The sequence below is a fragment of the Zonotrichia leucophrys genome, chromosome 6 (assembly GCF_028769735.1).
Source record: "Zonotrichia leucophrys gambelii isolate GWCS_2022_RI chromosome 6, RI_Zleu_2.0, whole genome shotgun sequence".
NCBI lineage: Eukaryota > Metazoa > Chordata > Aves > Passeriformes > Passerellidae > Zonotrichia > Zonotrichia leucophrys.
The window spans coordinates 34007790-34031504 of record NC_088176.1 but is presented as its reverse complement, the minus strand read 5'-3'; the positions used below and the strand labels follow the sequence as shown (position 1 = coordinate 34031504).

At 44.3% G+C, this 23715-nt stretch overlaps 2 protein-coding genes across 8 annotated transcripts in view; one reads left to right on the top strand and one right to left on the bottom strand.

The window, feature by feature from the left end:
* The window catches only part of CTNNA3 (catenin alpha 3), a 421206-nt gene that overhangs the window by 246370 nt on the left and 151121 nt on the right, over positions 1–23715 (bottom strand). The window lies entirely within an intron of this gene.
* The window catches only part of LRRTM3 (leucine rich repeat transmembrane neuronal 3), a 74420-nt gene that overhangs the window by 14788 nt on the left and 35917 nt on the right, over positions 1–23715 (top strand). For 2 of the 6 annotated variants that reach the window (XM_064716478.1, XM_064716479.1), the window contains exon 3: positions 13872–13922. The exons of the other annotated variants lie outside the window; for them this stretch is intronic. In XM_064716478.1, the coding sequence (XP_064572548.1) occupies positions 13872–13877 (6 nt within the window). In that variant the 3' untranslated portion in view covers positions 13878–13922. The remainder of the gene's footprint in view (positions 1–13871; positions 13923–23715) is intronic. 6 annotated transcript variants of the gene reach the window in all.

The following is a 23715-nucleotide window of genomic DNA, read 5'->3' as shown; positions in this document are numbered from 1 at the left end:
GCAGGGGGCTGGAAAGAAATGCTCTTCCAAGCCAGGCCATTCTGTGGTTCTCTGAGTCACACCCCTAACTCCAAAGCTCTAGGCAAACACCTTCACCAGGCTGGCCTGTGCTTCTGTTCCAAGCAGTACTGGAAGTCTCCAGCAAGCTGGGAACTCCTGCATCCTTCTGGAAAAGTCTCCAGCAAGCTGGGAACTCCTGCATCCTTCTGGAAAAGGTCTCATCTGCTTTACATTTACCTTTCCAATGAGCCTCCTCCCAAAATACTGACAAGAAGCTGTTGTCTGAAGCCATGTTTTTCTATCCAATGGGCAAATTCATTAGAGCTCCTCTTGCAAAAGGGGACTGGCAGATCCTGCTGAAAGGGAGTTTTGGGCAGCCTGACAACCTCAGCCAACACCTTTGCCCTCTCCGTGTGGCCCTGGAGCAGCACAGGTCAGGGAATTCAGGGCACACGCCCCTCCTGCTGGTTTCCCTCTGTTCCAGAGTGCAAGGCACAAAGCAGGGCTTGTCCCAAGGTGTCCAAGAGCAGCTCTCCCAGGATGACTCTCAGGGCAGGTGTGTTATTTTTTAGCAAGTGTTGTTCTGCTTGACAGTACTAACACTGACTGCAAGAACAACAATATATAACTGCTTATGCCTTCCTGTTCTGTTAGTGTTCCACACATCAGAGCTTGCAGAGCCTGTGGGAAAGAAGCCAGTGACCATTAACCTTCACTTTATTTTATGCTTTTATAATTTCAGGAGTTTAGTTTCAGGCTTGCAGCCTTCAGGGCTGCAAAGTTGAGACTGGAGTAAAATACTGCAAAGCAGCAAATGCTTAGCATTAAGTTAGAAGAGCTTTTCCTGAGTGCCCATGTCATTTCTCCCAGCTCTAATGCAAACTTTATTTCAGGGGATTTAACAATTTTTTTCTTGCCTTGAAGTAAATGCACCAGAGATGCTTTGTGCTTTTGTAACAAAGAATTGGTCCTGGATTTGACAGTGGCCAGTTCACTGAGTTCCCAAGAAGTCACTCTGAGTAGGCAGCACCTGACTTTCAAACCCTGCATTTCTTGTCAATGGACAAGGTGACTCAAGGCTGGAGGGATGGCCAGGACAGCACATTCACATCTTTGTTTCTACCACCCATAGGAACCCAGCTGAAAACCCTATTGCTATTAAAAATCAGGAAATCCCTCTCGTACCTTCATGCTCCCCTTTTCTTTGACTCAGACTGGCCCACTGAAACTCAAGACAAAAACACCTCCCAAAGGGTAAGTGTGCCACAAAATCCCAGGACAAAGCTTAGGGAGAACCCGAGGACTTTGAGGATATGGTTACCAGAAAGTCATGAGGCTGTTTCAGGAAGTTTACCCTTCATCCATCATTCACACAGCAGAGCACTCCCAAAGGTGAGGTGAATTCCACAGGCTCCCATATGCTGCAGTTTGTAAATCACTGCCATGAAAGTAGGACAGTAGTGTCAAGCTGACAAGAGGCCTTAGCATTTCAGAATTTCCTCACTAAACAAGCTTGACTTGTGGTGCCTGCAAGAAATGCAGTGCCCCAGCATCAGCTGTGCAGCACAGCCTTGCCTTGGCAGCACAGAGCAGCTGGGAGTGCCCTCACACACTGGGCCGGCTGCACAGGGGACACAGCAGAACAGCAGGAGCTGCACTGCAGCTGCAGCACACCAGGCAGGCATGCAGCATTGCTCTGTGAAACTGGGGTCCTTTGTTCAGCTTACAGAATCATTCCATTTATGATTTATAGAACTTAAAGGCTGGAAAAGGGGCAAGGTAAGGCAGCAGAGTAGAGAAGGGTGGTTTCATCACCAACAGCCCTTCTTGCATTCTGTTTATCAAAGGCCTGACTGATTAGATAAGAGCCATTAGTTCCTGTTACACAGCAAACTGCAGCAGAGCCAGCAGCCATCTGCAGTGGCACCTCTGATTCTTTACAGCTCCTACAAATCAGGGTCAGGCAGTTCAGCCATGCTGACCTGCAGGTGAAAACCAGATAATAATAATACACTTTGTGTCTTGTCCACATTCTCCTCAGGGAAAAGAGCCTGGAGCCAGCACACAGTGTCAGAAGGGCTGGGTTTCCTGAGTGCTGCAGGAATGAATTCTGTGAGCCCTGCACTGCCATTCCCTGTTCTGCCCCAGGGAAGGCCTGGCACAGCATGCACTGCTCCCCCTTGTGCTGCTGTCAGCAGGGCACTGCTCACCACTTCCTCCCAAATTTTCCAAGTCAAGCCAGTCCCCCAGTGAGCCAAATCTCTGTTGTGAACTTTGCTAACCTTCAATTTGCTTATGTTCTCAGAACTTAGTACATAGGAACATAAAGATTTCTTCCAGATTACATCCTCTGTAGGAACTCTACGTCTCTTCTCTTTCATTGCTTTGCTTGGTGAATACAGAAATCAAAGCCATCCACTTGGAAAATATTTTCCTTATTTGGAGTTTTAGTATCAAATATGGGAAAAAAAAAATTTTTCCAGCAATTCCAATCTGGAAATAAACAGCTCATCAAGTCAGTTATCTATCAATTAATAAATTAAAGATAATAACATTTCTCCTCAACTGCTTCAACAATAGAATTAATTAGTTCTAATTAGAAATAAATGTCACTCCTTGAAGTACCTCAACATCAAAAATGTTGAAGCACCTTTCATTAGAGAGTCTCTAAACACTCTGCAAGACATTATCAATGCCATTTGTACAGAAATGAGGTTCTTTTCAGGCCATGGCAGCACTGGGAGCAGATGCTCAGCCTCCCACAGGCATTATTTCAGTGATTGTTTTCTTACTCACAAAGAAAGTGGAAGCTGGGTGGGAGACATGAGTCATGTGAAATGAGAGCACAGCATCGTGCAGCAGCAAGGGAGCAACCCCAGACACCTCCACCCACATTTAGAAAGGTACAGAATTTCCTAAACTAAAACATAACCTTAATCCCATTACAGCACACTTCCACAAATGTTGCTTGAAACCTATAGCCTGTCAGGCCATAAAATACAATTAGTCAGTGCTGATAATCACCACTGTTGTAGCCTGTTGTGGTTTGGCAGGCTCTCCTCCTCCAGTGTCAGATATAAAACAGATGATGGTGGCCTACAGAACTTGGGGGAAACATAATGCCTGACAGCAGAGCAACACTGCATGGAAAAGCACTGTATCACCTCCAACAAAATAAACAAGCCAGAACTCTCACAAGATTCATACCAGCAATCATCACCACCAGAATAAATAGAGGGTTTAGTTTTACTTGTTTTAAAAGGCTTATTCCACTTGGTGAATTATGGCTGTTTTTTCTGAAGTGGCTCCTAATCTGATTGCTCAGAGATTTATGTACAGTCACAAGGTTGGGAAATTATTATTGGGAATGTCTATTCAGATGAGAACTTTCTGAAAATTGAGATAGGGACTAAAATCAGATTTATACCTCTCATTTAACAATCTGTTATTAATAAGCTTTTTAATTGATGTCAGTGGAAATAATAACTTTGCATTCACAGCGCCAGACAAAATTCTGTTCCATTGCTTAACCGTATCTGTCCTTCCCAAGATGACTTAGCAAAAGCAGATTGATGCTGTGGTGTTAATTGAAAAAGAGCCCAGCCTTAAAAAAACCCACTTTTATCCCAGTGTTTGTCCATGCCTGTCCATGATAAACTGCTGACATCCAGCTGCAATGAACACAAGCAGTGACCCACACATGGGGAAATGAAAGATGTGTCCAAAACTGGACCACACCAGCAATGTGCCTCCCCACATCCACAGCAGCAGCAGCAGCTCAGGAGAGTTTCCTACATTCCCAGATGGGGTCAAACTGCCAAAGGCTGCTTTTCCCCAGCATGGGGAGGTATAAACCTCCCTGTGCTTTACAGGTTGAAAATTCTGCATCACAAAGGATGAGGGGTGGCCCTGGAGAAACTCAGAATCAAACCTGAACAGATGCCAACAGGAAAACTGTTTTCATTCCATTGTGCCTCTGTTTAAAAAGCTCAGATTGTGCTGATACATGATACAATAACCTACCTTGACTGGGAGGATGTATTTGCATCAGCACAGAGAACTGCAACAGCTCACAAAGGAAGGAATTCATCCACAGAGCACTGAACTGTTTGTGCTCTCTCCTGAACCAAGGATATCACAATCACAGTAGGAAATGTCATATCAGACATGCCTAGCAGGCTTTCTGACTGGGTGCAACCTGTGTATAACAAGTACAAACAAACACATACCAAAAACAAAAACCAAAAACCCAGAAGAGAAAAGCTTATGATAGTTAGAAAATGATGTCTTAGCCCTTAACATACCCATGCATGAATGTGGATCAAGTATTATACTTCAAACAACACACCTGCAAATGATCTCATTATACACAAAGAAATGAAATCTTTTTATACAGAATTTCCACTAAAACCTTACCATCATTGAGGTCTGGCAGCAAGTTCTACAGATGAATTATGGACTGTAAATAAAAATATTTTAATAAGCCATTTTAAAATCAATTCCCTGTCCCTTGAATCAACTGCTCCTAAACATTTTCCTCAGCAAATTCCAAACCATTTCTATTTCAACTCATCTTCCTCGGTAATAGGGAATTAGAATTGACCACAAACTGAAGAATACAAGGCAAAATATTTACACAAAGGCATTGTTAATGTACTCTTAACAAGCCATTTGAACTGTGTCCAGAAGGATACAACAGTCTTTTTGCACTGGTAACACTTTGTTAAATACTAACAGCAGAGGTCTGCCATTAAAATCATTGCTACCATTGCCAACAGGGAATACTCCACATTTGTGAATTGATTCTGCTTGGTAAACTCGTGCTTGTTCTCATAGCTTTGGAAGGTCCTGCTTGCATTCCTAGACCTGACTGACCCAAACAATTTATATTTCCTGCACATTTTGCCATTTTCCCTTTCCCAGAGACTTCAACGTGCAGCATATGAATGTACCCTGAATACCTGAGGGCTCCCTGCTGTTAACCTTTGGCCATGTGGAAAATTGACACCTCATTCCTTCTGTTTTCTGTCTCCAGACACTTCCTACCACAGAAGAGCAGCTCCCCTTGCACTCCAGCAATGTTCAGCTTCCCAAACAGCCTCTTATGATGAATGCTAGCACAGGCTGTCTGAGCCCAATAAATTCTGTCAATGTGCTCTCCTTTACCTGGCAGACAGCACTGATGAGCTGCTGTGGTAGAGCTGCCCTAGAAAGGAAATATTCTCTGGGCTGCTGCTGCTTGAAAGCACCGAAGGCAGCAGTAGTTACCTCTCCCCATTTACCCCAGCCCCTTAAATGACATTTAGACTGACAAACTGCAGCACCTCCTTCACCTCCCTCAGAAAGAGTAAGGGGAACATGAAAATTGACATTTAGCATGCTAAAAACTACCCTTCAGTAATGGGTGTAGAGTCAAATTTGATTAGGGTCTTACTGTTGTACAGTGCAGAAGTGTGTATATTGCACAAATTAAAATCTATTTGTTTGTGGCTGGCAAATGGAAGTGCATGTAATACTAGACACAAACAGCATGCAAGTTTACAAGCATAGCAAATGCTCAGATAAAGGCAGAGTTACTTCAAGTAATTGCTATTATTCTAACAATCCATGCATGACTGCCTGCAGAGTACACCAAAAAGAGAAGAAAAATAACATGTAAAATATTTGGTTATAAAAAACACAGGAAATCTGTCACATTTTTTGTTTATCTCATTAAAAGACCATCCTATGAAAACTAATACTGTCTTATCTGAGCTATTTTTCCCTAAAAAGAAAAATGGCCTCTTTATCCCACTAATAAACACACCACAGATGAACAGACACTAAGTAAACATATTCTTAGACACCCTACACATATAAACCCAGGAGCCACTGCTTATTAACCACAATAATTAAATACCATTAAATAACAAACTCTTCCCTAAATTATGACGGTTCCACTGTCATCCACTCATCCACAAATCCACAAATGAGACACAGTATCATCCCAGTCCTGCTTCACTCCATCAAGCTGAAAGAGGTGATGGATGTTCTTGACGTAAAATTTGGATGGCTACTTCATGAGGGGTTTATTTAAAGATTCAGGTTTCCATTGGCAGTTTCCCTTTAGGTGGCCAAAACAGGGGTTTAGAAGTTTAGCTCTGGTTTGAACATTGTCCATATTTGTTTTCCCTTCACAGTTCCATGCAGTGTTCATTGTTAATGTGCTCCATTTTCTGTAGATGTGTATTTGGAAAGGCATACCCTTCCAGCATACCAAGCATTACAACAAACCTGTTGAGAAAAGCTTCAGAAAATTGCCTGATGTGCAAAGGCAGAAGTATAGCAATTTTCACAGTAATAAAATGCAGGCCTTTATTTACAAAGAAATAGAGCAATATCTATCTTGCAGGTGCTATCACAGAAGGGGTTATTTTTACTTCCTGTAATAAACTTAAGCAAACAAAATCTAAATGAAAAACCATTTGCAACTAGGTTACAGAAATTTGAACGTAATATGGAATATTGTGAGTTCATTGCCTGCTATTATCAGATCAGGATTAGGTGTATTTGTGCTAAGGCTGTCCTTGCAGCCCTGTGGAAGGTTTAATATTCTTTCATTTCTGTAATAAATCAGCTGTTCTCTTCTCGCACATAAAATGTTACATACTTGTAAAACAGCATCTGGTGGAGAGAGAAAGGAGGGGATGTGATTGACACAGGAGTCCAAAATCTGCTGTTGCTCAAAATCCCATTTTATTATACAGCTTTAGGCATCCACTGCAAAAGCAAGACTGAAGATTTGCTTGCATTATTCTCCCCATGATACATTATTGACAGTAACAGCTACCATTATTTGGGGAAGTGATTTGGACAAGCTTCCAGAGCAAAGAAGCATGCAGAAACATTTTACCCTAATTGTTTGGGGCTTATCCTTCAGTAGCCAGTGAAGCATTCTCTTTCCTCACAAAAACCACTGCAGTTCCACTTGGCCTTGTATCACTTGCCTTGCATTTCCACAGTGAAACCAAAACAGCACCAAAAATGCATCAAATGCTGTCAAAAACCAGCATTTCTCACAAGGTTCAGGGCAAGTCTTTATGAGGTTCAGGGCAAGTCTTCAGCCTCTGTGTCTGCAGCTAAGCTCAAAATCCATCACAAAAAAATATTAACTAATACTGACTCAAGAACAGATTTAAGCTGCCAAGTGAAACAAAATTCATTGGAGTCACCCACTCCCATAACATAAATCCATAAGAAAGCACAGACACTCCCCAGTCTGACTGCAAAATTCATCTGAGTAGCAACACTTGCAAAAGAAGCTGAGAACCCCCAGAGAAAGAGACACATGTGGGGAGACTTTCTGTCTCCTTTTCCCCATCTGTCTACAGGCCCATGGGCAGAAAATGCGCTGGCCAAAGTCACAGGTGAAGCTGTTTCCCAAAAGAGGCAGAAGACAAAAAAACCCTCACCAAATATGTATCTGTTTCTATACAAATGCTGAGAAGGTTAAAAAAGAGATGGCTAGACTACAATGCCTATCTGTAAGTGTGTTTTGAATAATATCAAACATTGGAGGAAAGAGATCATTATTGGTACTTTAGTATCTAGATAAAGGATTTTAAAAATGCAATAACTCGTGTCAGTACAGGAATCATGTCAAGAAATCGTATCAAAAATATCTTAGAATCATATCAGAGTTTGGTGAAACGTACCAACGAGAAAAATAGAATCTCTACGAAACTCCAAGTCCATGCTCAAATACAGGAAAAATACATTATTAAGGACAATCCAATCTTTTTCATTTGACAAGAGCAACCCTGTTGTGTGCAGAGAAACTGGAATGATTGCTAGCACAGGAAAACAGCAGTAATGGTAGGGTTTCATTATTTCAGACATGCTGTGTGACAAATCTGATCTGTAGATTGTACTTCAGGGAGAGGCAAATAGGGGACCCACTAAAAAAAGCCACTTTGTGACACAGCCACAGCAGTGGCAAGGTCCTCATCAAGAATATTAAGAAAGGCAGTCTGTAAGAGAGACCCTGATACAGCAAGATTTAGATATCTCTAAAGCAGACAAAAGTTTTAAAAAAAATTCCACTTGATTTTAAAAAGGTGATGTAACTAAAAGTGAAAGCTTGTTAAAATAAATGAAATCTCAAATGTGAAGTGTTGGCAAGTATGTGAAGGCTATGCAGGCACAGCATCCAGGGAATTGAGCCTATCCCAGTCCCCTCAAAGCCCTGCTGCAAGGCTGACAGCAAACCAGCCCTGGTGCTGGAAAGGGATTAGGAGAGGGTACAGCAAAAAAAGCACCAGAAAAGATCATGGCATACCTGTAACAGAAAGGAATATAAACCATGGCAGGTTAGCTGTAAAAAACACAGTCTGACAGGCCACAGAAGACTTTAGGCAGAGAGAATTGCAGCACTACAAGAACATTTAACACACCTCCATCACTGTGTCAGGAGCACGATGGCTGCCAGAGTCTGTGGATCAAGCTGGAATGCCCACAGAAAACAGGGACAGCACAAAAACCAGATGGGTCCTTGTGCACTTTTAGTACAGAAATCACTGGGAGGTTTCCATAGATGAAAGAGCGATGCAGCTGAAAATGTGACCAAAAATGAACTGACATTTTATTGCACAGTAAACTGCAATAGTAAACTGTGAGAACTCACTGGGACCTGCCATAATTCACCAAGCAATTCACAGATACAATAATAACCTCATCACTATAATATACATTCTAGTACTTTAGAACCAGCATCAAAAGAACACAAGACAGCACAAATGACAATTCTTGTCAGGAAGCTCTGACCACAAGGAGCAGCACAGATAACATCCATCCAATGTGGATTGTAGCAGGAGCAACAAGAAAGGACCAAAGTAGGAGGCAAATGGACAAGTCCTGTGTCAATTATACTGGACAAAGGGTCAGGGAGAGCTTTTAAAAGAAAATTCATACCTCACAAAGCTATTGAAACTTTATGTAGGACTCAAATAACAGCTGGGAGAGCTTTACAGCTAGTTCTTAATTAAAAGATCTAAAAACCTATTAAAATTATATCCGTGGAGAGACTGACTTGTAAAATGTAAAATCAAAATTGGCACACACAGAGAATAAAATGCAGCTTTCAATCCCACCTGTCTCACCTGGGACTTTCAGAGGTTAACAGAACTTGGCACCAACGGGTAATTCTTTAAATATTGGAATTGAACATTTTCTGACGTGGTTCTGTGACAAAGTGATCTCCAGCCATTCCACTAACAACTTCCTCCAAGTCACTTTGCTATTTCAAGGCAAATTGATTCCTGGAGTGGTGTCACTTTTCTGCTTGAACATTGTAATTACACAAATCCAAGTTTAATAACCCAAGCTATTCAAGTTTAAAATAGACACATTGTTTTTCTTTTGCCATCACTGCTTCTCTACCTTCCAAACGTCTCCAGCCCTGATTTACCCCAGTCCCAGGTATTCCACAGCTAACAGCATGACAGACACCTCACACAAAGACACTTTTACAGTCTGTAGATGGAAGATACTTTTACAGCATGACAGAAGCCTCCAGGCAGGGAAGGTGCATGACCTCTCCCTTTTCCCAAGCAAAGGGAAGCCTGTGTGAGCTGTACCCCAAGAGAGGCTGAAGCAGGAGCTCACCAAAGGTAGAAGGAGATGGGTGGGGGACCCTGTGACACAAAGGACCCTTGGAAGCTCTGCTTCTCCTTCTCAGTGTCCCATTCAGGAGGCAGCTCTTGTCCTTCTCCCCTGAACGTGCCCCCAACAAGCCACACAAGGCCTGCACAGCCTGGCCCTGGGAGCTTTGAAAGCAGAAAGGGAAGGCAAGAATGAAGTTAAGAATGTGGGGAAAGAGCAGGGAGTAAGTGGAGAAGTAGGAAAATGAAGAGAGGAATGCAAGCACTTGTGGAGACACAGGGGAGCTGGAAGAAGCAGGTGAGTGCAGCTGAGCAGTGAACACAGCAGTGTGAGTGAGTGCCCCACTGAGACACAGGCATGGGGCTGCTCTCTGCTTCTCCTCTGGAAGGGCACTGCCTTCATCAAGATCAGGCACAAAAGCCTTAGAGACTCACTAAAGCCCTGCAGTTCTATAAATCTAAACAAAAGTGCCTGCTGTGTCCTGCATACACTCCAAAGGAAAAAGAAATTACAAATGGATCTTTAAACCTGTGCTAAAAACCAGGAGTGTAGAGAATAAGTCATACAGGCACTCTTTCCAAAACCAACCCTTCACAGCCACCATCTCCACTTCACTCACTACTCCCTTAACCAGACCTTAGGGGAAATGGAACAAACTGATTTAGGCTGGTTTTAAAGCCACTCCCTCAATGCCTGAAGCTGTGCTGGGTGCCCAGCCTTGCTGAACACCTCAGCCCGTGGGTGCCACTGCCCCTGGGTGAGCAGGCTCTGCATGGCAGCTGGGTGCAGCTGGCACCCCAACAGCCCTGCCCCTCCTGCCTGCCCACCCTTCACCTCAAACACAGCCTGGGACAGGAGATCCCCCCAGGGCTGGCAGGCTGCTCAGGACACCGAGGGCAGGCAGGGATGCATTTCCTGCCCAGCCATGTTGGGCACCTCACAGTTAAACCTTCTGCTGCAAAGCTCAGGAATATTTTTGTAGTAAATTCTACCAGACAGCTTTTGAGCAGATCTACTTACAGACTACCACTGTGACTTCCAGCAGAAACATTCATTTCATATGCTATGCTAGTACTTCCCTTACAACAGCAAGAGAGCAAAGAAAAAGCTTTATAATGCAGAAGAGATCTGGATTTGGCAATTAAACCTTCATTTGTATTTCATTTAGCAATATGAGAATTCTGCCAACATCTTCAGAAGGCTTTTAATCTATCTGCATTAATGCCCAGCCCATAAGGCAGCAGTGCTTTCCTTTCCCTGAGCACTCGAGTGCAGCTCCAGGTGCTGCCCCAGCTGGGGAGAACATTCCCTGGGTGGGACTGGTTTGTCCCATCAGCTCCAGGGAAACACAGCAGGGGCAGCTCCAAATGCAGCTTCAGAGGAGCTGGAACACACGGCACTGGCTCCTAATCAGAAGCAGAGGATCTTCCAACACACATTCAGTGACCCAACACTGCTGTTCAGAGAAGCAACAGTAGGACATGGAGCAATTTCTATGTGGAAACAAGAGTCTTTCAACACCAGGGGTGACATGACTGTAACCCATCTATTTGTTATGCTTTAAAAGTTACTTAGAATGTAAAAAGGAATGATGCAGTGTTTCCTTTAAAGCAGAAAGGAATAATGACATTAGTGACATCATGATATTAGTCAGCTACCAAAAGGGCCCGATGTCCACAGTGTCTGAGAAAGCCAAACCATTAAGGTAAAAAAAAATCTGAGGGGGAATTTTGCTCAGAAAGATGCTTACAAAATCTGCATTGCCTCATTATACAAATGCAAATTCAAGGATCCATGAAAAATGAAGACTGGCTCAAGGAATGTGTTCCCTGTCAGCAGTGCAACAGAAATCCATCCTGCTTGCAGAACAAACCTGCACACAGACACAACCTGCATCTTCTTGTCTCAATTAGCACCTCCCAAACCATGCAGATCTTTCAGAACAGCCTCTTAAAACTCATTCCTTATTACCAACCCCTCTACTGTCAGCCTCCCATTCATTTATGAGTGATAATGCTTTCCTGGCCTGAGTCACAAACTTATTCTTTTAAAACATTTTACATCTGTATGCAAGCCAAACTGGCTATCTTCTTGAGCAGCCAGGAAACTTGAGTCCTCCCACATGACTCACCCAGATAATACTACTATAATAACTTTTTTTAAAATATTTGGAATTAAACATCAAGACAGAGCAATTATTTTATTGCTCATCAATACTGAAAACAAAATTATTAAATCTGTTCTTTTCAAAGCAGGCAGAGCTATGATTTCAAGTTTGTCACCCTGTTCCAAGTGTCTTAACTATCCAATAACTCTCAAATAACTTGGTCCGTTTCATCCAGCTTATGATGTTTCATTTTCAGCTTAACAAAAAGTAACCACATAACAAAAATAACCACATAACAAAAATAGCCACATAACAAAAAGTAACCACATTTCCCTGTGCTTTTGGTTTCCTTTTTAACGATGTCCGCTTTCCAAAGCAAAGTTTATGTACTGTCCCCAAAGCCTTGAGGAAAATCAGCAGAGTAGATAATGAGAGAGAATCTCTTATCAAGGAGGAGAATTTACTGATCATTTCCACTGCAGGCTGCAGCTTCACAGTTACTTCAGGCTGACCTAATTACAAACTGTCTGATTTTCTCTGTCCCTTGCTAGACCTGGTACTGAGCACACTGAGCAGGATCTGGGGTTTCACACAGGGCTGTGATTCACTAGAAAAGTCATTGTTGAGCTTCTTGAAATTCTTAACAAGTTACTGCTAGGCTGGATCAGCCCCTTCCCTTGGCTCAGCCCAGGCACCTCAAGGGAACATCAGATTAAATAAGGTGTGAAATTCCATCTGGAGAAGAACTCAGCTGCACCTAGAGAGACAGAAACACCCTGGGTCCTGGGCAGGCCTCCACCCCACAGCAAACCCCCTGGTTCTGAGGGAGTCCCAGCCTTTCCAAGGTGTTTCCAACACTCCATCCTGCTCAGCTCTTCCCCACACAGGAGGCTCCAGGGCAGACAGGCCCTGCGTGCTTCCAGACTGCAAAAAGCAGCTCCAACATAGCAGTGTGCAGGGATGACAGATCCCAGGCTTCCAGAAACATGACACAGCTTAGCAAGATGTCAGCAAAGAACATTTGGCTATCAGTATTCCATAAATAGCCCCAATTTGAAAAGAGCTGCTCAAGTTCTAGAAATCCATCACTTTTCTATTTTCAGGGTTTTTTCCTCATTGTTTCATATAAATGTCCAGAACAGACTTCATACTTCCAAGTTCTAAAATGGATGTCTTTGTGGTTTTGGGCTGGAAGACCACAATGCTTCAGAGATACAAATGGTCACAAACCAATCTGTGTGATAAATGAAAAGAGGAATCCAATGGCAGCAGCTCCAGGTCTGCAAATCAATTAGTAATCATTCAAAACATTAAGTGAGAATATCTTTATGAGCAGAATTGCCACCTTCACTTGTTTGCACAGGTGCCCAGAGCAGCTGGGGCTCCCTGGATGTCTGGGGCAGGGATCCTGTCCAGGGCCAGCCTGGCACAGTGGGAGGTGTCCCTGTGGATGTGCCACTGAGTACTGAGAGCTCACCCTGCACAGACAGGTTTAGCAACCTAAGCCAAATTTTGCAGAATTTCTCTGGTCATTTCCTGAGCCGTAATTCTGACAGCTTCTTACCTCACCTGCATTTGGCAAGAACACTGAAATAACTGGAAATATCCAGCACTTTTTGGATCATTGTTGCCAGGAATACAGCACACTGCTCAGGTACACTTCAGTCTAGCCTGGGCTCCTCAGAACTCCCACAATTTATTGGGCAGCAGAGAAAGTACTTTATCCTGCAGGCATAGAGCACTCCTAAACAATGCTTGTATGAGGGGTGATCCTTCACTTTGTGCATTCCAGTACAATTTGCTGTAGGATGATGAATAATAGAAGTGATTATAGCACATGTCTTAATCCCATCTAAACCAGCTTCTTGGGCTTCACAGAGAAAAAATGAAAAAGTTACCGAAGATCATTTAACCAAGTGGTTTTTGAGATTGACAACACAGAGTCCCTAACATAGCTGCTTTACTGAAAAGTGGAATCACATTACTCTTAAGAGAAGAAAAAGTAGTATTTTCCCATATTTCTTAACCACAGGGAAATATCCTTCCCCTTTTCATTTCCTATTAAAATAAAGGTGAAGTTAGTGACTCAAAGAAAACTAATGCTGTAAATTATTGACCTCCATAGGTCTGAAATGATGGCTGGTACCACTGAATCCTTGAAACATGGTTGGAAGAAGTAAGTGGAAAAGTTTTCTACACTACTGTAGAATTTTCTAGTGGTGTGAAAGTGAAGTCTTGTGAAGTCTTAAATATCTGCCTGACAGTATGGACAGAAGTGATTTACAACAGCCAAGTTCTATTCAAAAGCAGCTTGCACTGAGCTGACTGATCTTCATTTACCATGATTACTTAGCCATGAATTAAAGTTAGAAATCTCTGCCTTTTCAATGTGAAACTCAATTTATCCCAGAGTGTCTTTCACACTTGATGAAAAATGAAAAGATAATTTCTTTCTGGTTTTTTATGTAATGTAACCACAGTGAACATGCACTTGCTGCAACATTTCATTACCCAGGTTAACACACAGCATGGAATACCCGAGCAGCATGTTTATAGAAAATAGAACTTTTTATATGTCACTGAGTTGAAAGAGACAATTGGAGTAAGATGAGTGAAAAATTCATTTGTTCCTTCTCCCTGAGGACAAAGCCATTGTTTTCTTCAGTGAGAAATGAAGAGAAAAGCAGGGAAACAGCTTTGCAAATGAGGATGTATAGAGGCCTAATTTACAAAAATAAAGCAGAACGGTTAATTCCATTAACTTCTGCCAAAAAGCAGCTTAGGTAGGATTCTTACAAATCTCAAGCTTCACAGAACCCAGAGCTTCTGAGGAGGCTGGATGAGAAGGCCTGGAATGCCTGTAACGGTGCATTCCCAGCAGAGCTCTCAGCTCCCCTGGAGCCTGGAATTGGCTGTGCTGCTCCAGGGGCTGGACAGCTGGATAACACACAGGAGCAGACATGGGCACACTCACACTGGTCATGCTCAAAAATGCTCTGCGGTCACATCTGCCCAGTCAGGAACTAAATGAGCACACAGTGTCATCTCCATGCAAAGATGAGAGCAGAGCAGCAGCACCTGTGGCCATGGAGGGCAGGCACACACCCACCCTGCTGCCCCGAGGCCACACCATCCACCACCCACCACCCACCATCCACAATTCACCATCCACCATCCACAATCCACCATCCACCATCCACCATCCACCATCCACAATCCACCATCCACCATCCACCATCCACCACCCACCATCCACCATCCACCATCCACCATCCACCATCCACCATCCACCATCCACCATCCACCATCCACCATCCACCATCCACCATCCACCATCCACCATCCACCATCCACAATCCACCATCCTCCATCCACCATCCACAATCCACCATTCACCATCCACAATCCACACCAGCACAAGGGAAAGGCACAATAACTTCAGAAACAAGTTTGCAAAGTGGTTTGCATTTACCATGCAAGCAGGCCTTTGGTTCACACAAAAAGAAATAAGACTTGTTAATTTTAAATGAATACTAAGTTTAAGCAGTGCAAGCCAGCATAATGTTGAGGTATTTATTGCTAATATGCTCATTAACCATCAACCAGAAAAAATCCCTGAGCCTGTAGCATACTACATAAATAGAAGTGCCTTCAGTGGGAATGCTGGATAAAATCTAACACAGCACACAGCTCAAGCTGGAAGCCTAAAGAAACACTCCTCCTGCTGTTGAGATGGGAGAACTGGTGTCACTCTGACATAACCTCCGTGGAAGTTCCTAGCAGAGTTCCAGTGCTCTGCCATGGGAACTGGGCAGTGCCTGAGCTCTGTCCCACTGCCAGAGGCCATCAGTCCCTCCCCCTGTGTTTCCCAATGCTCCAGGGAAGGCAGCGGGCAAAGGAGAGAGGGATTCTGATTAACAAAGTAAACAACCCTCTGAGAAGCTGATCCCCATAACAAACATCTCAGAAATCCTATGATCCCCCTCTAAGAATTCACCCTGAAGGATTTAAAAAATATCTGAGAACAGGTCAGAAGAAGGGTTAGAGATATTAAAAGTACCTAATCCATGGTGCATGACTATTATGGATACGGGTCATTAAAATTTATGTGCATGAGACATTGTAATCTTTGTTACTTAATTACATTTCAGTAGAACTGTGGATGAACAGGAGCATCTTTAGAATTCTGCCCCACCATTCTAATTAGCCTAGCCTACTTAAATTTAGGAGGGAAAAAATCAAGAAAACCTGAAAATAATGCTGATGGGAATGATTATATTAAAAAAGGAATTGGGGGAGGAAAGAACAGAGACCAGAGTTACCTCCAAGTTGGATTTCAAGTTGGATAAGCAATTAATATTGGCTCCAGGATATTTTATATAAAGCACAGGAGGTGTAGCAGAATTATTTCACCCAACTGTTGTGAGCTAACCCACTGCACTCAGCTGCAGATACTGCATTTTAGAGAAAAGGAAGAAAAAGGTAAAATAGTCTAGAGAAAAGAAAATCTGAATAAATATTCTTTTAAAATTACCTACGATGTGTTGAAGCAGAAACTACACAACATTTCCCCATTTGACATTATCATTAACAAACTGGAGGGGGAGGAACAAACAAGGGGGGGAAAATCCAGTTATCTGCAATCAAGATTAGGCTGGGTGACAAAAAGTTCTTTTTCAAGCTCCATCTGCAGTTTTGTCTGCAGCCTCCCCTCCCCAGGGCAGAAGCACAGTGCTGGCACTGGAGCACACACAGTCTGCAGCTCAGAGCAGCTCCCAGGCAGTTCCAGCCCAGCTGCTGAGCTGCCAGATGTTGGCAGAGAACACTTAAGCTTCTTACCAGCCACAAATAAACCCCACAGTTTATCTGAGGTTCTGTGCAACTTTATTATTTCTGACACGAGGCTATCAAAAATATAAAAGTGGTCTTAGGCTAAAGCAATGCAGTGGATTACAAATTTGTCAGTGTAAGTAGAAAACAAGGCTTAAAAAAAAGATTTGCATGTGCACAAATGATACATCCAGAGGAAGTGGAGGATTGCCAGCAGATTAGCAGATGAGGTGAACAGTGAGGTTCCAGGACCAAGGAATGACAAAATGCCCTAGAAGTTTCTCTGCCCTGGATCAAACAGTGAAATCAACACTCATTCCAGTAAAGAGAGATTCTAAACCACTAAATATAGAAACTACAAATCACAGATTCAGCACAATGAGTAATAAAGATGCCTCAGAAATACAGGAAAAACAGAAGTAGCCAGATATGATGTCATGGAGCTCATTTAAAATCTACCTGAGGCTAATTACAACAGGCCAGGCTCAAGCACCTTTCAGCATAAATCAAGTCTATCTGCTCAAACATGGTGAAGGGATAACACAGATTCCCAATTCCATGCAGGTCCCTTAACTGGGAATAAATTCAGCTTTTCAAGGCACATCCTTCTCTACAGAAATGGCAGTGGTGTATTCCAAGGCAGCTCAGTTAGGAGGCTGCTGCTGGGGCAGCAGTGGGTGAACACACAGTTCCAAGTGTTTTAGCATGCAGAGTTGTTTAGAGATGGCTGTGACCCTTTGTCATGTGTAAATACACATAGTTGGAAGGTATTTAGCTTCTAGAGGCTACAGAAGGATAACATTTAGGACAAGTGATGTGCATGGCACTGAGTTGTGGAGTCCACTTTGGTAGCTCGTGTGTCAAAGCTAATAAAAAAACAAACAAAACATTGGCCATCCCATCAGGGAGTTGTGAGGTATGAAACAACCTCTGCATGAAGGGACTAAAACTTACAATAACCTTGCCTTTTCAGCATGTCTGCCCCTCAGATCCCAAGAGCAAATGGGACCAGACTTGCCTCTCATGTCCCCAACACACAGCACAGGCTCCAGACATAATGGGCAGATCCAAAACCTGATCCTTCCAATGAAAATGGAGTTAAAGATTGCCATTAAACAAAACCTTTCTGATGTTCTCACCTTCCTTCCACCTGCTGCCAGTCAGAGAAATTAATTCAAGCAAGCAGATTGTGTAAAGGCAACAGATTAAATGAGTTTAGTTTTCCTCCCTTGTGCCATGTACTATTTCTGCTACCAGCTGGTTGGAAATGCCACCTAGGCAGTCCTGGTGAAACCATGGAACTTGACAGTGCTTTGGAATTCAAAAGCTGCAGAACATGAATATAAAGCATGATTAGAAATATCGACACTCTGAAAGAAAATACAGATGGATTTCCAGAACAGGAGCCTTATACAAGTCTGATTAAAGGAGATGTGAAGAGACAGGATTTGTCTGAATCCAACATGGCCCTGCAGCACATGGACAGGACAGCCCATCTCATCCATGGCACTTGCACAGTTCTTAGGTCATTCCAGCAGCATTCCATGTTGCTCTTCCAGAGCCCAAAGGTGTAAGAAATGCTCTGAGAAGAGCAGCCTTTATTGTACTGCATGTATGTAGATTCTACAATGCCTAATAGCTGCTCTTTGCCTGGACAATTTGGCAAATCAGGCAATTTGGGGTTTCTCCTGTATCGACAAGAAACTACAGTTCTCCATTTGCCCGTATCATGAGGCACTAAAACTGTTATAAATGTCTTATTTGCAAGCACTGAATAGTTCTGCTTCTCAGTCCTTACCTAAATTCTCACTTCACAAGCCAACTGCCATAGGTCTTGCTACAGCCAAACTCCATTTCATGTAACAGAGAAAATAAACTGAAGCAGAGAAGTGACCTTTGTCAGTTGAGCACAGCCCATGGAGCAGCCAGGCTAGGCCTGAATAAAGCACTGCACAAGAAAGCAGCAGCAGCAGCAGAGCTAAATTTATGCAAGCCAGAGCAGCTCTTGGATCACAACTCCAGACCTGACCAGCAGCTCGAACTTTGCAATGTCTCAGTGCTGGAGAGCTGCTCTAAGCAATGTGCTGCCAGCTCTGAAATCTATCCCCCTCTGCTGAGAAGGCTGCTAGAGGCAGAGCAGGGCATCCCATGGGGAGGCAAAGGCAGCCCCAGCAGCAGGGATGGTGTCAGGGCAGGGCAGGCAAGGGCAGCCCCAGCAGTCGGGATGGTGTCAGGGCAGGGCAGGCAAAGGCAGACTCAGCCGGGATGGTGTCAGGGCAGGGCAGGCAAAGGCAGCCCCAGTAGGAGGGATGGTGCCAGGGCAGGGTCGGCAAAGGCAAAGGCAGCCCCAGCAGCAGGGATGGTGTCAGGGCAGGGTTGGCAAAGGCAGCCCCAGCAGGAGGGATGGTGCCAGGGCAGGGTTGGCAAAGGCAGCCCCAGCAGCAGGGATGGTGTCAGGGCAGGGTTGGCAAAGGCAGCCCCAGTAGGAGGGATGGTGCCAGGGCAGGGTCGGCAAAGGCAAAGGCAGCCCCAGCAGCAGGGATGGTGTCAGGGCACAGGAGGCAAAGGCAGCCCCAGCAGCAGGGATGGTGTCAGGGCAGGGCAGGCAAAGGCAGCCCCAGCATCAGGGATGGTGTCAGGGCAGGGCAGGCAATCTCTGTGTGCCCCTGCACCAAAGGGCACTGACAAATGAGGTGTGTGCACAGCACAGCAGGTACAAAGCTCTCTGCAAGACACAAGGTGTCTGCAGCTCCTCACATTTGTTTGCAGATGTTCTCAGGGTCCTCTCCCACCAGGTGAGAGAGACAGATGGGACAGGTATGATAATGGCTCTTGCAGCACTGCACATTAAGGCAGCCTGTGAGCAGAGCTGAAGCAAAGAGTGACGGCAGGGATCTCACAGGCCAGAAAAGCAAGCAGTGGCAGCCAGGAGTGTTCCAGGAACGTACACAGACAGAGAACAGCAGGGACACGGTGTCCTGGGAGCCTCTCCCCTGTGCCTGACACACCCTGGGGCTTCAAACACTGAGAGCCCCAGACAGAACTGCTGCACAGCCCCCAAAGGCGCTCCCTTGTCCCCACACTGGAACCAGCCCTGCTTGTGACAGCTGCGCTACCCTGGGCCTCAGCGGGCTGGGGGCACACAGGGCTCACACACACACAGTGCTCACATACACACACACAAGGCTCACACACACACAGTGCTCACACACACACACACACACACACACACAAGGCTCACACACACATACACACTGCTCACACACAGGGCTCACACACACACACAGGGCTCACACACAGTGCTCACACACACACAGTGCTCACACACACACAGGGCACACACACAGGGCACACACACACACAGGGCATCCACACACACATTGCTCACACACACAGGGCTCACACACAGGGCTCACACACACACACACACACATTGCACACACACACACAGTGCTCACACACAGGGTTCACACACAGGGCTCACACACACACACAGTGCTCACACACACACACGCATTGCTCACACACACACACACACACACAAGGCTCACACACACAGTGCTCACACACACACACACACATTGCTCACACACACATTCACACACACAGGCTCACACACAAAAGGCTCACACACACACACACAGGGCTCACACACACAGGCTCACACACACACACACACAGGGCTCACACACACACACAGGGCTCACACACAGGGCTCACACACAAACACACACACAGTGCTCACACACACACATTGCTCACACACACACACACACATTGCTCACACACAGGGCTCACACACACACACATTGCTCACACACACATTGCTCACACACAGGGCCCACACACACACACACACGGCTCACACACACACACACAAGGCTCACACACACACACACACACACAAGGCTCACACACACACACATTGCTCACACACACACACACACACATGGTCTAAACCACACACAGGGCTCACACACACACACAAGGCTCACACACACATTGCTCACACACACACACAGGCTCACACACACACACACACACACACACATTGCTCACACACACACACACACACACACAAGGCTCACACACACACACAGGGCTCACACACACACACACACACACACACACACACACACACACAGGGCTCACACACAGTGCTCACACACACACACACACACACACACCACACACACACACAGGGCTCACACACACACACACACACACACACACAAGGCTCACACACACACATTGCTCACACACACACACACAGAGGGCTCACACACACACACACACACACGCATTGCTCACACACAGGGCTCACACACAGCGCTCACTCCCCTTCCCAAGGGCCGTGCCCTCGCAGGGGCTGGTTCCCCCCAGGTGCCCTCCCAGAGCAGTCCCACAGCAGATGGTGCCCTCTGTGTGCCCAGCCTGGCACAGACCCACAGCCCCCCAGTGACTGCAGGTGTGCTCTCCTCACTGCCTGTGCCCCAGGAACCCCAGCTCAGCAAGGTTCAGCATCTCCCAGCACATCACAGGGAGCCACCACCCCCTTCTATTCTGCACACAATTCATTGCTTTGGACTTGAAAAATAAACACATGCATTAAGATTGATCTTCCTTGTAATTACACACCAGCCCTCCTCCTAACTTTACCAGACATTTATCAGATTTTTAGCTGCAGGTTACTTAGGAAAGGCCTTATTCTGCTGCCATTATTATTGTCAGCTAATTCAATCACATTTAATGGCATGATTTGTTTAATGGGATGCTGCCCAAGATGAGAAAGAATGGATAAATCCAGCTCCCAGTCAGGTTTCTGCCTGGTCTCAGCTGGAATTATGCCTTTGCTAACCACACACACGCTACATGGTAATTTCCTTGCATCCTTCCCCTGTGCTAGCTCTTCAAGTGGTCCTTAATTAGCTCTGGTTTATTTATGAAGGCATATTTTGCTAGACTTTCCCCAAGAGCTTTAGTAAACAGCTATATTAAGCTTGTATTTACTCACCACAGCTCCTGCAATGCTTCCAAGGGGAGGGGGAAGGGGAGGTGGTTCAGAGGGGCAGGGCTGTGCTTGGGCTCTGAAGGTTTCTGCCACTTGTGATCCATCTCTTCAGCCCTTTGGAAATCATGCTTTGCCAAGCCTGCCTGTGTGCAAATGTCCATTTGTCTCCTTTCTCACTGGTTTCCAGCCAACTAGCCTGTTTTGGCCTGATTTAGTGGAAAGCAAAGCTCTCAAAAATACAAAATTCTTATGAATTCTGTGAACAGAATTTGAGAGAGCACCTGTATGAACATTCCCATAAACACCAAACCTCTGGTAATGCTTTCTTCCCCACACACACTTCAGCAGTGATCCTTCCATGTCCTCTTGTCTCCTTTGCTGTCACTTTTAACCAGTTTAAAACCTGGCTAAACTGATTTGGCTTGTTCAGGCCCAGTTTGACCTCTATCTTTTATCTGATTTTTATTTTGGAACAATAAAAGGTGGCACAATTTGTGTCATTAAAACTGTAAGTTCTACAGGACAGGCAAAGGAACATGAAATTTAAAAACTTTGAATTTTTACAATGCTTGCCATTAAAGCACTTAGAAATTAAATTAAATTGATCAAAAAAAATGAGTTGCAAAAATAATTTCACTTTTTTTTAGATCCCTGAAAATTTCAGAAGTTGACTAGAAGAAGTAGGCTAAAAGGGAAAAAAAAATACTATTCGATATTTCCCAATTTTTAAAACATTCTTATCATTAATTTTTTTGCATTGAACAAAGAGTTTAATGAGAACTTCTTTAAAAAGAAAATATGCTGACTAAAATATAACTTTTAAATCAACACATTAAAAAAGGGTCGTGTAATTAGCCAGCACTCCCATTCCAAGTGCCAATGCTCCGTTTAACTGAATGGAGTAAATAAGCTTTCCCTATTCTTCTGACCTTTTATGAGTTGTCTTCCATGAATAAAACATCTTTCTGATAGACACCAGGGTTTTCTAAACAAATATCAATATTTCCAACTCCTGTGAAGATTCCTCATGCAGACTCCCCACTGCTTCAAAAGAAACCTCCTGCATCTCTGGCCTTCAGTTGTATTTTAGTTTCAGCACATATGAAAGCCAGAAGCTATGGCAGACACAGACAGAAATGAAATAAATATGTACTTTAAAATAAAAAATGGACAAGTGCTACCTCCAAGATTTTCACTGAAGTTCACTGAAGTGAATGGAAAAAACCAAGAGCATTGAACAAGTAGGATTCCACCCACATGGTCACAGCACTGGATGCTGTGGCTGAAAGCTCTCTGCAGACTTTGTGTCCCAGAGAATCTCTCAGAGCCACTTCAACAGCTCATGTTTACATTAAGCACCTTTTAGGAAGATTTCTCATAACTTTTCAAACTCTTAGCTGACAAATTTCTCAATAATGCCCCAGAGCAGTCATTTTTACTGTAAATCAGCATCTCCTGACACTGCATCCTGTCCAGGGCTGGCACAGGCCTTGGCACAAACACAGGAGCCTTGGAGGGAAAGAAGGGACACAGAATGCAGGCACAGGCTTGAGATGTGCTCCCATGACTCTTTCCAAAGCCCTGAGAAAGTCAGCTCACTCCTTTCCTTCAACCTCCCCCTCTACAAAAATGGAATATTAACATTTAATGACTTTGAGGGATATGATGAATATTAAGGCTCACTTGTAAACTGCTTGAAGGCTAGAAACACTATCTAAAGGCTAAGTATCATCCCCATCATCAGAAATTCATGGTGTAGCCTTTCCTCCTCCGTACATATGAAGGCAGGAAATTATCTTACCAAGGAGACTGATGGCACCTGGAAATTGCAGGCAGCCACCCTCTAAATGATGGTGCATGAGTCACTTCAAGGTATTACAGCTCTTCCCTCAGTGAGACTGCACTGGCTCGAGCCAATTGTCAGAAAGTGATTCTGGGGATGTTTGGGAGAGAAACTGGAGCACACAAGAACTATTTCTGACTCTTTCCAACAACTCACAGCAAGTTTAAATATTCTCAGCAAGTTTGAATTAAGGTTGTTTTCTTGATGTTAGGGGAGCTCTGCTGCTAAACAGGGGATGAAGATCAGTGATTTAAACTCTAAGAAATAACTAAAGCAACACCTGAG